Source organism: Mustela nivalis (assembly GCF_964662115.1).
Source record: "Mustela nivalis genome assembly, chromosome: 9".
Lineage (NCBI taxonomy): Eukaryota > Metazoa > Chordata > Mammalia > Carnivora > Mustelidae > Mustela > Mustela nivalis.
In genome coordinates this window covers 51,489,973-51,505,046 of record NC_139028.1, presented here as the reverse complement: position 1 = coordinate 51,505,046, position 15,074 = coordinate 51,489,973, and the positions used below count along the sequence as shown (strand labels likewise).

At 49.2% G+C, this 15,074-nt stretch overlaps 1 protein-coding gene across 3 annotated transcripts in view; it reads right to left on the bottom strand.

The window, feature by feature from the left end:
• ME3 (malic enzyme 3) overlaps positions 1-15,074 on the bottom strand; it is a 219,662-nt gene that overhangs the window by 58,517 nt on the left and 146,071 nt on the right. For all 3 annotated transcript variants that reach the window (XM_082749016.1, XM_082749015.1, XM_082749017.1), the window contains exons 6-7: positions 14,913-15,074; positions 5,806-5,909 (exon numbers count right to left, since the gene is read on the bottom strand). In XM_082749016.1, the coding sequence (XP_082605142.1) occupies positions 5,806-5,909; positions 14,913-15,074 (266 nt within the window). The remainder of the gene's footprint in view (positions 1-5,805; positions 5,910-14,912) is intronic.

The following is a 15,074-nucleotide window of genomic DNA, read 5'->3' as shown; positions in this document are numbered from 1 at the left end:
CCCCCAGGCAGTACTTTTCTTTCTTTCTTTTTTAAAAAAGATTTTATTTATTTATTTGACAGACAGAGATCACAAGTAGGCAGAGAGGCAGGTGGGGTGGCAGGAAGCAGACTTCCTGCTGAGCAGAAAGCCCAGATGTGGGGCACGATCCCAGGACCCTGGGATCGTTACCTGAGCCGAAGGCAGAGGCTTAGCTCACTGAGCCACCCAGGTGCCCCCTCCAGGAACTACTTTTGAGGACATGGATTTTCTGATGGTGTCAGAATGCTCTGCTGATGGTGTCTAATGCTCTGCTGGATTTCTACGAGTCTGTTTTCCATTTTCAGAAGGCTTTTTTGTTGTTGTTGTTCTTTTCCAAATTTGCTTGCTGGGTCCCCCCCCCCCCACACACACAATGTTGTGCACTTTCTTATGACTTCGTTCTTGTGAAAAGTATCTCTTTAATATCTGGGTTCCCCCCCCCACACACACACACAATGTTGTGCACTTTCTTTATGACTTCGTTCTTGTGAAAAGTATCTCTTTAATATATTAAGCAGAGCTATTCTCTACTCTTTCTGAGAATCCTTTTCCTAGGTTTCTAATTCTTCAACTAGTTGTGTATCTGATTTTCCCACAGTGCAGACTGTTTTCATGTGGATTATAGTGAATCATGAATTCATTTTCACTGGGGAGTTGTTTTTCCCCTCGAGGAATTCCACACAGCATGGCCTGTGGGAGTGTCCTTACAGAGAAGTGTGACTCTGCCTTCTGCCAAGAAGGTTCCCCAACCGAATCACTGGCAGGAGACAATAATTTACACTCATTTCTGAACCATGTGTATCTTATAAATGCAGACCCTAAATCTACCCGTGGTGAAGGCTTCGTGTTTTGGTTTCTTCCAAGAGACATTCTTTCTCCTCACAAGCTCTTTGTCATTTGCTGGGCTTGCCCAGTAGAGCCTGTCTCTTCTCTGAGGGTGGAGTAGCCCCGGAAGGTTCCTAGTTTCCTGCAGGACTCTCAGCGCCAACATCCTGCCTTGTGCGACCCTGCTGCCTGGGTGTGGACCCATCTCCAAGCCTGAATGATTGGAAGGAAACAGCCGTGAAAATGGAAGGACAAGGTTGCCTGGGTGGCTCAGTAGTAAGCATCTGCCTTCGGCTCAGATCATGATCCCAGGGTCCTGGGACGGAGCCCCTCATCGGGCTCCCTGCTGAGCAGGAAGCCTGCTTTCCCTCTCCCACTCCCCCTGCTTCTGTGCCCTCTCTGTGTCTCTCTCTGTCAAATAAATAAATAAAATCTTTAAAAAAAGAAAAGAAAATGGAAGGACATTCAAGACTGGGGAGATAAGCGTGTAGGCTCTGCGTGCGGCTCTCACAAAATGACATGTGGGGCACATGACAGGGCTGAGGGAGCAAGGGAGCCAGTGGTAGCAGGTGAAGCCAGCTAAGGCTTCCTTCTGGCTCTAAGAGCAAAGCGCAGGGGAGCTGGATGGGTAGCCTCTTAACAAATCAGTATCAGTAGGTGGATCTTGGAGCAATCTAGTAAATTTTTTTTTTTATCTTTGGGCGAGTCTCCCTTTCTCATTTTTGTATTAAGAAATGTTGGGGCACCTGGGTGGCTTAAAGCCTCTGCCTTCAGCTCAGGTCATGATCTCAGGGTCCTGAGATCGAGTCCTGCATTGGGCTCTCTGCTCAGTGAGAAGCCTGCTTCCTCCTCTCTCTCTGCCTGCCTCTCTGCCTACTTGTGATCTCTGTCTGTCAAATGAATAAATAAAATCCTTAAAAAAAAAAAAAAAGAAAATAGAGATAGGGAAAGTTTTTTTTTTTTTTTTTTAAAGAAATGTTGTCACACGAAAAGATGTTGGGTTTGCAAGGGGACAGTGATGCCCCATAGATTATGCCTCCTGGGATTTTGTCTTGTGTTCTCCCCCCTCTTGGAATCTGGCAGGATCTGTGCTCTTGTAGGATCTTTCATATTAGAATGTGGTGGACATTTTATTGTGCCAGTCTTACTCTGGTGTGAACTTCAAATGTAGGGTGGTGTGTGCACACGTGTGTGTGTGTGTGTGTGTGTGTGTGTGTGAGAGAGAGAGAGAGAGAGACAGAGACAGAGAAGGACAGAGAGAGATTGAGAGAGACTGAGAGAAAGAGAGAGAGAGAACCAGACATATAAAGATGCAGAGACTGAAAAAGAACATTTTCCTGGTGCTAAAAAGAAAATGATTTTTTTAAAAAGTCAGGTTTGTTATTATTTTTTAAACTATCATTTACCTTCTCCTATATCACTCCTCCCAGCACCTTAAGAACCTCTATTTTAGGGTTGGGAGCAAGAGGGAAAGGGGGTGGCTTCCCTCCCGAGCCCATGGAAAGGCAGGAGCTGCTGCTGACCTCACCCTCTGGCCAGGCAGCAGACGGGGCTAAGGCCACAGGTACAAATGGAAAACAGACCTTTCCCATCAGTTCTACTGTAAGTAACCCAAAGGAAAAAACACATGGTAGTGGAAAGGGCCAGGGAAAGTGTGTGACTCAGGCACCAGGTTCCAGGTCTGCAGGGCAGAAAGAGAGAAAGAGAAAGCGCAGGGAGGCGGGAATGACTGTGTACACCCTGGGAGCCTGGGAAACGGAAGGCTTGGTCTCAGCTCTGAGCCCGCAGTGATTCCTTCTGTCTGGGTGTGCCCTCCCCAGTAGTCAGACTCCAGGATAGTAGTGCAGCCACAGTGACTCTTTCTCTGGGCCAAAACCCTTAAGTTCTGCCCCTGTTAGTGGACAGGGGCAAGGAGGTGGAGCTTCTCAGTAGCAGGATGTTTGGAAAAAGACAAGAAAGTTGAAGGCAGGAGTCAACATCTCCAGAAGGGCTTTCTTAAAATACATTGTGTTTGGCTTCAAGGCTGCTGACTCATACCCCACCCCCCTCGCTTCCAGGCAGTCCATCCTGGGGCTACAATATTCCCCAGAGCGCCCGGGGAGACCAGCTCATTTCCCACCTACAGTATCCACAGAAACATCTGCTTTAGCTTATTAGACAGTCAAAACAAGCAGCTGTCAACCCATCATCATTTCCACTTGAGGACAACATTCCTCTCGGCTGATGTGCGCCCCTCCCCAGACCTCCCCACTGCCTGCATGCCTGTGAGACTGGCAGCCGATTCTGATGATAAATGGGAGCCCTTCTCACAAACTCATTTACCTAACCTCCTCACACGAAGAGCGAGACTTCTCTCTGGGGAATCGTGGAATGACTTCTGACTCACTGGAGCCGCAGCGCGCCCGGGACACATGAAGCAGAAACCGGGCCCTCCAAGCCCATTGCATCTCCCTTCTCTTCCTCTGTAGGGAACTCAGCAGGGTGGAAAGCAGTCTGCCCGTGTGGCCAGCACCCACGATCCCCTCTACAGTCCCCATTCCTTAAACTCCCGGGGCCCCAGTATCCTCCTCCATGAAACGGGATAGTAATACCTATCCTTGCTAGCCCCACAGGGATCTTGTGTGGTCCGAATAGAATCCCGGGGAAGAAAGGCATCTTAAATAGAGTCTCTGAGGCTTATCTTCCCTCCTGTAACAGTACTACCCACAACCTATACTTGAACACTTTCTGTGACAGGGAACTCATTCCCATAGAGAGTCAGGTGTGCTGTGAGATAGCTCTGATTTGTTTTCAGCTGAAAACTGCCTCCTTTGCCATTCTACCAACTGGTTCTTCTCCATGTGAGTACACGGAAATGAGAGGAGCCCCTTTCTGGAAGAACAACAGCTTTAAGATATCTGGATATGGACAGAGCAGTCCCTACGTCCTCTCCCCACCAGGCTAAGCTTTTCTCTCCCCTTGCTGTCATGGTGACTGCTCTCCAATGGCACGCAAGGTCTTTACGACCCTCACTGTAGCCGGTCGGGAACTGAATGTGATGTTGAGGATGGTCTGCAAGGGGGAGCATGAACTGTGACATTCACCTCTCTTGTTCTAGGTGCTATGCCTCTATTAATGCAGCTGACCCTCAGGTTGCTGCTTTGGTGGTTACTTCTCAGTAGCGGCGCCTCCCCTATGATCTCAGCTGTGAACACCCCACTTCCTGATGACCATCTCCTCTCTGTCCAGCTTATTTTACCTTTTACCCAACCCAATCATTCCTAAGCCTCATTAGGACTTACCATCCCTTGATCGTGCATGCCATGGTCCCCTCTCCCGCCCACAATGTCCTCACGTCCCTTCTTACTCAGCATACACCCCAGGACACATCATCATCATCAGCCCCTTGAATATACTCACAATTCTTTTCTCTTTTTCTCTCTGGTCTATCAAAATCTAACCCTGATTAAATCCTACTCTCTGCCTCTTCCTGTCCTGCATCCAGACACTTGAAACTGGCTAGAGAAAAACACAGAAATCAGTTAAATTTATGACCAGCGATCTGCGGGGGGACCCAGGGGCCATCCAGCAATCATCCCCTAGCGCGCTAGTTTGGATACTGTGGGTCATGCCTTCTCCAGGCTTAAACCTCCCCCACCTCCGCCCCTATCCTCCCTCTCAGTGGATGACCTTGCCCTCAATCAGTGGGCATCCCACACATTCGCACCCCATCTCCCCACCGGCCTGTACCTGTGCCCAGCGCTCTGCTCCCTGTCCACTCAACCCAACACGTCTATGCTCCTGTCTCCTGTCTAAGGCTAAGCCCTCCAGGTGTGCACCAGATCCTCATTCTCACTTACGCAGGACCTTTGGCCCCCCCTACCCCACACTCCCTTCCTAATGACTTCTTTTCTATAAGATTCTTCCCATCCCATGTAACAGTACTATTTTCTTTCATCTTAGGAAACAATAACAAAAAAACCATGACAACGATAAAATGCTTGCTTCTTATCCCCAGATAAGGAGACTTACAAACTCAGTCACCTGCTCCATGACGTCACAGACCTAGGTTGGTGGGGTCAAGAGTCAAATCCAATTTTCCTGTCCCCAAAGCTGCAGACGCCAGAGCGGCGCCCTTCCCAGCCTAGGCTTCTGTTTGTGCGGCGGAGCGCAGGCAAGGGAGGCCTTTGCCAATGACGACCGGGCCAGCCCTGCCATTACCTGGGTACTCTTGGGACAGTGAGAAAGGTTGGAGGTTTTCAAGCGACTAGGGGACCTGTTGGGTCTGCAGGGGCCTGCTGAGTTGCCGAAACTCTATCCTCACTGACTTGCCCATCAGACTAAATGTTGGTCGGGGGAGGCACTGTTTCCAGAACTCCATCCCCGTGCCACCCCAGCCACAGCAGGGTGTGTGTGTGGCCATGATGGCAGACAGACGGGGCAGGTGAGGGGGCAGAAGCTGCCAATTATCACATACCCCAGTGCGCAGATGACACCTCATAAATCTTGCAGGCCGACAGCCCATGTGGCCTCCCTGATGGCTAATTAACGCCATCCGGTCCTCACGTACGGGTGGAAAAAGATGGCTCATGCGGCAAGCTGCCTTCCAAAGCCAGTTTGTCAGAAGGGTACATTTCTTTTCTCCACCACTCACCACATCGCTGTTCATGCCAAGAGACCAGAACAGCTTAGCCAAGGGGGTTTTCTTCCTGGGACATCCGACATGTAACCACGGCCCAGTCACGAGCCTTCAATCATTGGCCCTTTTCTTTCTCTTACTGGCTCACAAAGATTCTCCATAGAACAAATCCACTGGCTTTGTGTCTGCCAGAGACGTGGGGTCAAGTTGCGATTTTCAGATCACCCAGAGAAGCATGCATCTCCTACCTCTTGTTTGTGTATCTGCTGAAACCAGTGTTGACTTGAGTCATACTATCTCTGCAGAGTCCTCTCTCAAAAGGAACAGGGTGACCCACTTACTTGTCCGTCACAGCTTGCATGAACTCGTCCAGCAGATCATCGTACTCCTTCCCACGCACACGCTGGTGTTTCAACCCGATGTACAGAGGGTCTTTAAGCAGCTCCTGGAACAGAGAGCATCCATTTGCCCAACAGTCCTGCTTTAGTGGGAAGGACCAGGGAGCGGAAGGGAGGAGGCAGTTGGAAGTGAGCTGTCCATCGCCTTGTCAGTGTCATCTCTGGAAGGGTCTGGAGGCTGAACCATCGGCTGAGGTTCCTAGGTGGTTCCAACTTCAGGAACCAAGGATGACTTGATACAGAAAATCCTCTCAGACTAAGTCTACTAAATCCTGGCTGCAGGTGTTATGGGTTTATTGTAAGGTTTTTCAACAGTGGTGCTCTTAACATTTGGGCTTAGAATTCTTAAATGGGAGGGCTGAGCTGCACACTGTGGAATATTTAGCAGCATCTCTGATCTCCACTAGAAGTCAGTAGCATCCCCAGTGGTGACACATAAACACACACACACACACACACACACACAAGTCTCTAACCATTGCCAAATGTCTATTTAGGGTTAAAGTGTCCCTGGTTGAGAACCACTCCAGGCAGCATCTAGATTGAGGTATTGGGTCTTGTCCAAAGCCACTGATCTGGACTTGAATTAGAAAACACTTTATTTGTTCAAAGAAAGCTTACTGAATACCTTCCATGGGCCTGGCACTGCACTAGTCCCTGAGGTCACAAGGGTAGATGGTACCCCAGAGATTCCAGGTCAAGAAAGAGGCCCATCTGAACACTGGCCTGTGGAGGTAACCCCTACTCTACCTCCTGCAGCTCTTTCTGTCACAGTGCTCACACACTATTCTCTGTCTGCCCCTGGCCTCCTCCCCACCTCTCTCTACCTCCTAACACATACACCCTGCACAGAATCAGTGGATGCAGTCTCACATACATGTATGGATCGTCCATTGCTGCTGATGACCATTCTCTCACATCATACACAAAGATAAACTCAAAATGGATGAAAGACCTTAATATGAGACAGGAATTCATCAAAATCTTACAGAACACAGGCAGTAACCTCTTCAACATTGGCCACAACAAGTTCTTTCAAAGAACTTGTTCTTGAAAGAACAAGTTTTTGCCTTGTCTCCAAAGGCAAAGGAAAGAAAAGTGAAAATGAACTTGTGGGACTTCATCAAGATAAAAGGTTTCTGCGCAGCAAAGCAAACAGTCAACAAAACTAAGAGGCAACCCACAGAATGGGAGAAGATATTTGCAAATGACAATACAGACAAAGGGCTGATGCCCAAGATCTATAAAGAACTCCTCAAACTCAACACACACAAAACATAATCATGTGAAAAAATCTGCAGAAGACACGAACAGACACTTCTCTAAAGAAGATATACAAATGGTAACAGACACATGAAAAAATATTCATCATCACTAGCCATCAGGGAGATTCAAATCAAAACCACACTGAGATACACCTTACACCAGTTAGAATGGCTAAAATTAACAAGTCAGTAAACAACATGTGTTGGAGAGAATGTGGAGAAAGGGGAACCCTCTTACTGTTGGTGGGAATGCAAGTTGGTGTGGCCGCTTGGGAAAACAGTGTGGAGATTCCTCAAAAGATTAAAAGTAGAGCTACCCTTTGACCTGGCAGTTGTACTCCTGGCTATTTACTCCAAAGATACAGATGTAGTGAAAAGAAGGGCCACATGCACCCCAATGTTTACAGCAGCAATGTCCACAATAGCCAAACTGTGGAAAGAGCTAAGATACCCTCTAATAGACAAATAGATAAAGAAGATGTGGTCCATATATGCAATGAAATATTATGCCTCCATCGGGAAGGATGAATACCCAACTTTTGCATCAACATGAATGGGACTGGAGGAGATTATGCTGAGTGAAATAAGTCAAGCAGAGAAAGTCAATTATCATAGGGTTTCACTTACTTGTGGAACATAAGGAATAACATGGAGGACATTAGGAGAAGGAAGGGAAAAATGAAGGGGGGGTTGGAGGGGAAAATGAACCATGAGAGACTGTGGACTCTGAGAAACAAACTGAGGCTTCTGGAGGGGAGGCGGTGGGGGATGTGTCAGTCTAGTGATAGGTATTAAGGAGAGCACGGAGGATTACATGGAGCACTGGGCGTTACACGCAAACAATGAACCCTGGAACACTACATCAAAAACTAATCATGTATTGTATGGTGACTAACATAACATAAAATAAAATAAAATAAAATAAAATAAAAAGAAGGTGGGCCCTGCCCTTCATTTCTCACTCTCTTCACCCCGGACTCTCCCTCCTTGAGACAGGTTAGGGCTCCGCCCTGGCAGGAGTGTATGTTTGCGAGCTGAAGGATGACAGGAGGCACATCGGTGCTCACCCTCACATGCCCCCTTCGAGGTGACCCTCTGAAAACCACTTAGAGACAGCAAACATCCAGCCGAGGGTGAACCATAAATGTGATGCCTTGATGGAAAGCCAGGCAGTCATTAAAATCGGTGGTTTTTAAGACAAGGCAGCTACCTGGACTCATGTGCATGAGATTATCAAAAGTGAGAAAGGCAGGATGCAAAACTACGCAGATGTGCTTCCACTCTGAAACACACACATGTGGCCCAGAGGGCGCACACAGAAACCATAAAGCCGGTATCGCTCCTGACACCTGTGGGGAAGATTCACAGTTTTAGTTCTTACAGAGACTTCCAGGGGCCAGAGTGAGATGTAACCTGTAATGTTGCCCAGCGACGGATCGGGATCACTGCTACATCTGGCAGCAAAAGGGGCAATTTCTCGGTGCTGCATGTGTGGTTTGTGGGGCAAATGAAAATCTCCAGGAATATTGAAGACTTTTAGGATTTTCCAAAAACTTCTCAGTATATCCATGTTGAAAATTAAAGGTCAACCATAATAGGGTACCACTGAGAGAGAGGGGTGGCTCTGACAGCTTTAAAGCACTCCTTATATTGACACGTTTTATGCCTGAAATATTTCCTACCAGCACACACACACATACACACGTGGGAAAGAAAGTTTCTATATGGGGAGAATACTAAAAACGAGCTCCTTCTGTTTGTATAGAACTTTCAAGTAATTCACTCCTGAAGCAAAAGTAATTTGATCCTTCCACCTTCCCTATGCTCATTCCCACTTTACAGACGAGGAGGGTGGAGTTGGCCAGAAAGTGGCTGAGCTGAAATGGAGCCTTGCTTTGACTGGATCTTGGGACAGGGCCCCTTTCCCCCAATATTCCATGCTGTGGGGGCCAGGAGACATGGTGGTTGTTCCGCACCCCCTGCCTGGTCCCCTGGAGGACCTCAGTTGTGGCAGGGAAGATGCAGGCTGTGATCCTGTAGAGGAGGCAGGGAAACAGGGACAGCTAGAATGGAAGCCGGAGTCGCTGTCGCCCGCCCGCTGGGCCCACAGCACACGGAGAACACTCCTGGCTATGTCGGCACGACATGAAACCAGAAGTCCCCGTCTTGCCCTCTGTCCCACTGAGTGACGCAGCCATCAGAACGGTCACCAGCAAGGCGTGGGACCGTTAACCAGCCTGGACTCTCTCCTTGAGAGAGGCCCTCCTCAATCCTTGACTTCCTCCCATGAATGCTTAGAAGTGTTTAGCAGGAAGTACTGCTGGATAAAGTACAGAATGCCTGGTTAAATTTAAATTTCAGATCAGCAAGAATTTTTTTTTTAGCCTCACTATGTCTCCACAGTTTTGCATGGAGCGTACATGGGACATCTGCAAAAATACAATTAGCTATTTATCTGAAATTTAAATTGAACTGGCATCCTCTAGTCTTCTTTGCTAAATCTGGTGGCCCTTGCGGGAGAGGCAGAAGGAATCTTGGAAGTGGGCAGGAGGTGTCTGCAGAGGAAAGTGGCATCCAGTTGGGCAGCCCTGCTCAGGGTGCCCCCTCTGTGCTCCCTCAGGCCGGTCTGGCTTTAGAATCAGAAGGGGGTCTGGGCTTTGGAGATGGACAGACCTTGGTCCAAATTTAGTCTCTGTCCCTTTGGTCTGTGATTTTAAGTTTTCCTTGGAGACAAATTGTCATGGAAAACAAAAATGGTTTCCTCCTCTTTACTTGCCCTACACTTGCTGAGCACTGGCTTTAAGCGGGAAGAGAGATGAAGCTTCTGGCTGGGAAAAATACTTCTCTCCTGTAGCAACAGGCCCACAGAGAGGTTCCTCAGGGAGCGTGGGGGACTGGGGAGGTCCTGGGATTGGGTTCACGCTGTGAACACAGGACATGTTCTCCCGCTGAGTGCAGGTCTACCTACCACTCCTGTCTCAGGGGCTCCGTTAAGCCCAGGAGTCAGCTATGAAGATCCTTGGAGGGGTGCCTTTGAAGGTGACGTGCACATAGAGCGAGCACGTCTGACAGCACTGCAGGCCAAGTGCGGGCTGTTCATCAGCTGCGGTAATGATACTCTCTCGTGAGGTGGACATGACCCTTCAACCCCAGCTCTGCTGGTGGACCCACGTTTCTCCAGGACTCCAGCAGCACCCTGAGGGCCCTGGTGACTGGGCTCTGTGGACAGTCTGTCCTCATGTCTCTCCAAAAAGACATCCATTCATTAGAATTCATTGAGGCTCAGGCGCCTGGGTGGCTCAGTGGGTTAAAGCCTCTGCCTTAGGCTCAGGTCATGATCTCAGGGTTCTGGGCTCGAGCCTTGCATCGGCTCGCTGCTCAGCAGGGGGCCTGCTTCCCATCGCCCCCCTGCCTGCCTCTCTGCTACTTGTGATCTCCATCTGTCAAATAAATAAATAAAATCTTAAAAAAAAAAAAAAAAGAATCCATGAAGGCTCAAGACTTCTACCAGGAGAAGCCTGCTAAGGTTCAGAGGCCACCTTAAAGCCAAGCCCGGCGTCGCCCTGCAGGACCAATCATGCAGAGTGTCCTGAGCACTGGGCTTGGAGTCAGTCCTGGGGGAAGCTATTTCTGCTCTGTGCCCCTTCTCCAGGGTGAAATGAGGGGTTTATGAGAAGTACATCTGACCCTTGAACAACAGCTTTGAGTGGCTCTTGTCCACTTATCTGTGGATTTTTCCCGATCAATATAGTACGGTGCTGTAAATGTTTTTTTCTCCTGTGATTTTCTTAATAACATTTGCTTTTCTCCAGCTCACTTCACAGTAATGGTACAGTATAGACAGACCGTACAACACACATCATACATACGACACACATGATATGAGCTAACTGGCTACTTATGGCATCAGTAAGGCTTCCCATCAACAGTAGGCTATTAGTAGTTAAGCTCTGGGGACTGGAAAGTCATACATGGAGTTTCAACTGCTTGTGGGTCAGCACTCCTCATTCCTGTGTTGGTGAAGCTCAACCGTAGCTCAACTAGGTCCCTTCAAATGTGGGAGCCTGTGACACTATCTGGCTGCATGGGGATGAAAGACAAGACATGAATCAATCCACACACAGCCACCAAGGCTGCCAGCTGGCGGGCTTATCTGGTGGTGGGGGACGCCCTGACTTTGTCCCTTTAGAACTCAATCATGGGATAGCCCCTCTTCATGGGCTCGCTGCCGCACGGATTTATTTTTCCAAACTTCCTTGGGGTCGGCATGTAAGAGTGACTCAGAATTTCAGGGCGGTGGAGAGCAGATGTTTTCCTTCAACAGGAAACGTCAAGGGCTGTTGTCCTTGACTCTGATTAGAGCTCCTGTAGTCTCAGGAGTTTTCACAGAGACACACACACACAGACAGTCTAGTTATCCTGACACCATAGCTCCTCAAACAGCACCCTCCCTGTACGGACGTGTGGATGAGAGGTTAAGCGTCTCTCTCCTATCACTCTGGCTTACTCTGAGGGAGAGACACCCCTAGACTTCCAGGGAGGAGGGAATCTTGCAAATGGACTCAGTTAAAAAAAAAAACAAAACAAAACACAACACAAAACTATAGTGTGGGAGATCACATGGTAACTGCATTTGGGAAGAACGCAATGACCATCTTCCCAACACTGGCCACTTTGTAACTCTGGATTTTTGTGTCTTGAATTTTGTGAAGAGGGTCTGGTGGGAGTTTGCCTTTCTTTGGGGCAGGAGGACCGTGCTCATGGCATCGGTAACCCCTGGGCCTGTGCGTGCATGGGCTCCCTGCCTGCACGAAGCACCTCCTTTCTTGGTCTTCAACACCAAGTCTGTAACACAAAACACCCGATCCCTTGAAGTTGTGAGCCATGGTGGACAAGGGAACTCCAGAGCCAGAGGCAGCGGGTTCCAACCCCGGCTCTGGGGGGCCTGAGGTGCATAGTTCACGTGTGTGGGTCTCGGATTCCTCATCTCACACAGCTGCAGGGAGAGTGAAATGAGATTCAAATCCACAACGGCCTCGAGCTAGGCCTGGCACACTGCAGTGCTGGGAGCTGCTTCCTCTCCCCCGCACTGTGGTGCGTGTACCCGAGCTCAGCTGGGGACTACTCTGGTCCTTCCAGACAGGAGGGGGCAGCCCCAGGAGAAAGTGCTCTCCCTTCCACACCCAGGAGGGAGAAGTGATTCAGAGGCCTAAAGCCCCAGGGGGAGAAGCAGACATGGGGAGGAGAAGGAACACGTTAGCCATTAAAAATGATCAATCAGGTGCTGGCACTGAAACACTGACGACTAGAATATCCTACCCACGCCCTGGCTCTCGCGTATCTCCCTCATGCCAGGCAGAGTGCCTGACACCTACTAAACATTCAGTGAACTTTTGCTAAATAAATAAAAAATGTTCATAAAATAACATGAATCAAAAAAAAAAAAAAAACCGAGAACAAAAATACAGGCACATTACTCCATCTATGCTGATGCATAGATGAATATTGGAAAGGAACACGGACGGAGCATGGTGGGAGAGATGCCATTTCCCTTTCCTTTTAAGATTCTGAATAATGTTACTTTAGTAACAAAAATTCTAAAAATCACGAAATGACCTTTCCTTCTGAAGCCGCAGGCAGCCAGGCAGGCAGGTGTGGTGTGGGCGGAGGAGGGCAGAGACAAGGATCGCTACCCTGCCACTCCTGGCAGATCTTTTTGGGCAAATTCATTTCTCGGAGTTGTCAAGCTTACACAGGGTGTGGCCTGTGAAAAGTGTCTGGCCCTGACTTACTCTGTGCTTCCTGCCTGTCTTCACGTGGCTTTATTACAAGTTGGGGCTAGCTCTCAGGTCAGCACATCATTGCAGTGTTAGACCTTCAACAACACGGGGTCTTAGGCATCTGCTAGAGGCGACCCACGCGCTTCCAGGGGACAGAGTGGCCTTAGCCTCAGACTCAGTCTTGCTTGGAGCCAGCTTTTAGGAGTGAGGGAGTCGAGGTCTCTATTAAATCCAGGTGGAACACAGCAAGAGGACCTGGATGAGAGGAACAACTGAAACAAAATTCACTACCCTCGTCCTCGCTGGTATGATTCAGTGCATGTCGAGGGACCATGTCCATGTCGATGCCTGGCAGAACCCAGGCATCTGGTCTAGGGAAGAGAACCACAGCACACAGCAGACCTTGAAGACTGCTCTTTCCACCTTGCTTTCTGTCTCCTAGGCTGGAGGGGAGGTATATGGAGAAGAGCTTTAGAGGCAGAAACCCTCAGAAACCTTCTGGTTCAGTTCCTCATTGTACCATGAGGAGATCAAGTCTGAATAGGTGCGGGGACTCACCTGGTTGCCCGTACTGTCAGGACAGTGTCCCACTTCCCAGGGCAGTCCTTCTCCCCCTCCCCTGTCCTCTCCCACCCCACTCCCACCCCCTAGGATTTCCCAGCTCTTAAATGACATCTGCCTGGCTGTCCTCTCACTTGGTGGCATCTGTGGCTAAAGCCCGCATAAGCATCATTCCACCCGAGGAGCCACAGTGCTCACTCTTGGTTAGAAATAGGGGGGCGGCCACACAGAGATACAGCAGGTGTCTTGAGAAAGATCACTGCAGAATGCGAATAAGATAACCTTTTCAACAAATGTAAGTCAAGAATCAAAAAAGTGACCACTCCCTTTGCTTCAACATTTCTGCTTCTAGGAAATCATCCTAAGTACATGATCACACATGGAAACAAAGTCTGATCTGCAAACATGGGCTCAGAGTAAAGACTGTATTTGCAAAAAGGCAAGAAGCAACCTGAGTATCCAGCTGTGGGAGCTTTCCTTCGTAAACTATGACATACCAGGGAGCTGACATTGTGCAGTAACGGCTAATGACCTGGGAGAAAACTCCATACATATAAAGTTTTAAAAAGTATGTGCAAAGCTATATATTCAATATAAACCCTATTTTGGTTTTATAAATGTTTGGGGGGGGCGGTGGGAAAGGCTGCAAGAAAATATATCAAAATGGAAAGCGTGCTTGGTACTGGTGTCTAATTGTTATTTTTAACACTTCTCTGATTTTCTCAATTTTTTTCCCATTTTAAAAAAGATGAATTTGCACCAAGTTTAAACTCAGAGATGCACATCATTAAGAAGGAACTCTTGGGTAATGTTTTGTCTTCTCTGACACAGGGACCCAGAGCAGAGCCTGCGGATGCGCACAAACCCCATGGCCCAGGATGGTATCTAGAGGAGCCAACTCTTGGCTGTGGTTTGAGCTCCTTAAATCCCAAACCATGTGGAATCTGTAGGAGGATCTCATGCACAGCTTGGGGCACCTTCTCTCCCTGGGCTTGCAAGACACTCACCTGACTGATTGAGCTATTTTAGCCCCTGGCCCGGGTGCTTTGAGCCTTAATTCTTTCATTGAGGCAGCCTACCTCTACCATGCTGGAAAAATACCGCCCAGCAGCCTCTGTCACCTGGATCAAGAGAGGCCACACAGGGTCACAGACTGGGGAAGCAAACAAGGCCCCAGCTGGGGTCAAGGAGGGCACAGAGGGCCTTGAGGAGGAAAGAGAGCCAGGAGACCCGGTAGTCGGGGGGAAAGGAATGGGCTGAGCCAAGGCAGCGAGGAGAAGGGTCCCTACCTCTCAGCCAAAGGGAAGGGCGCTGGCGAGGGGGACCCAGGAAAGAAATGTCCCAATGCTGTGTCGATATAACTGCCCCTCAAAGGTGCCTCCCCCACCCCACCTCCAGCCACCAGCTTCTGGCCCCAGGGCTCTGGGCCTGGGCGGTGTGTTACCTCATTGTTGGTGCCCACATCCAGCAGGACGGGGAGGCACTGCTGTGGGCTGACCCCTCCGCATGCCGTGTACAGGGCCAGCTTGCCCACGGGGATGCCCATGCCGTAGCAGCCCAGATCTCCCAGGCCCAGGATGCGCTCGCCGTCTGTCACCACCACAGC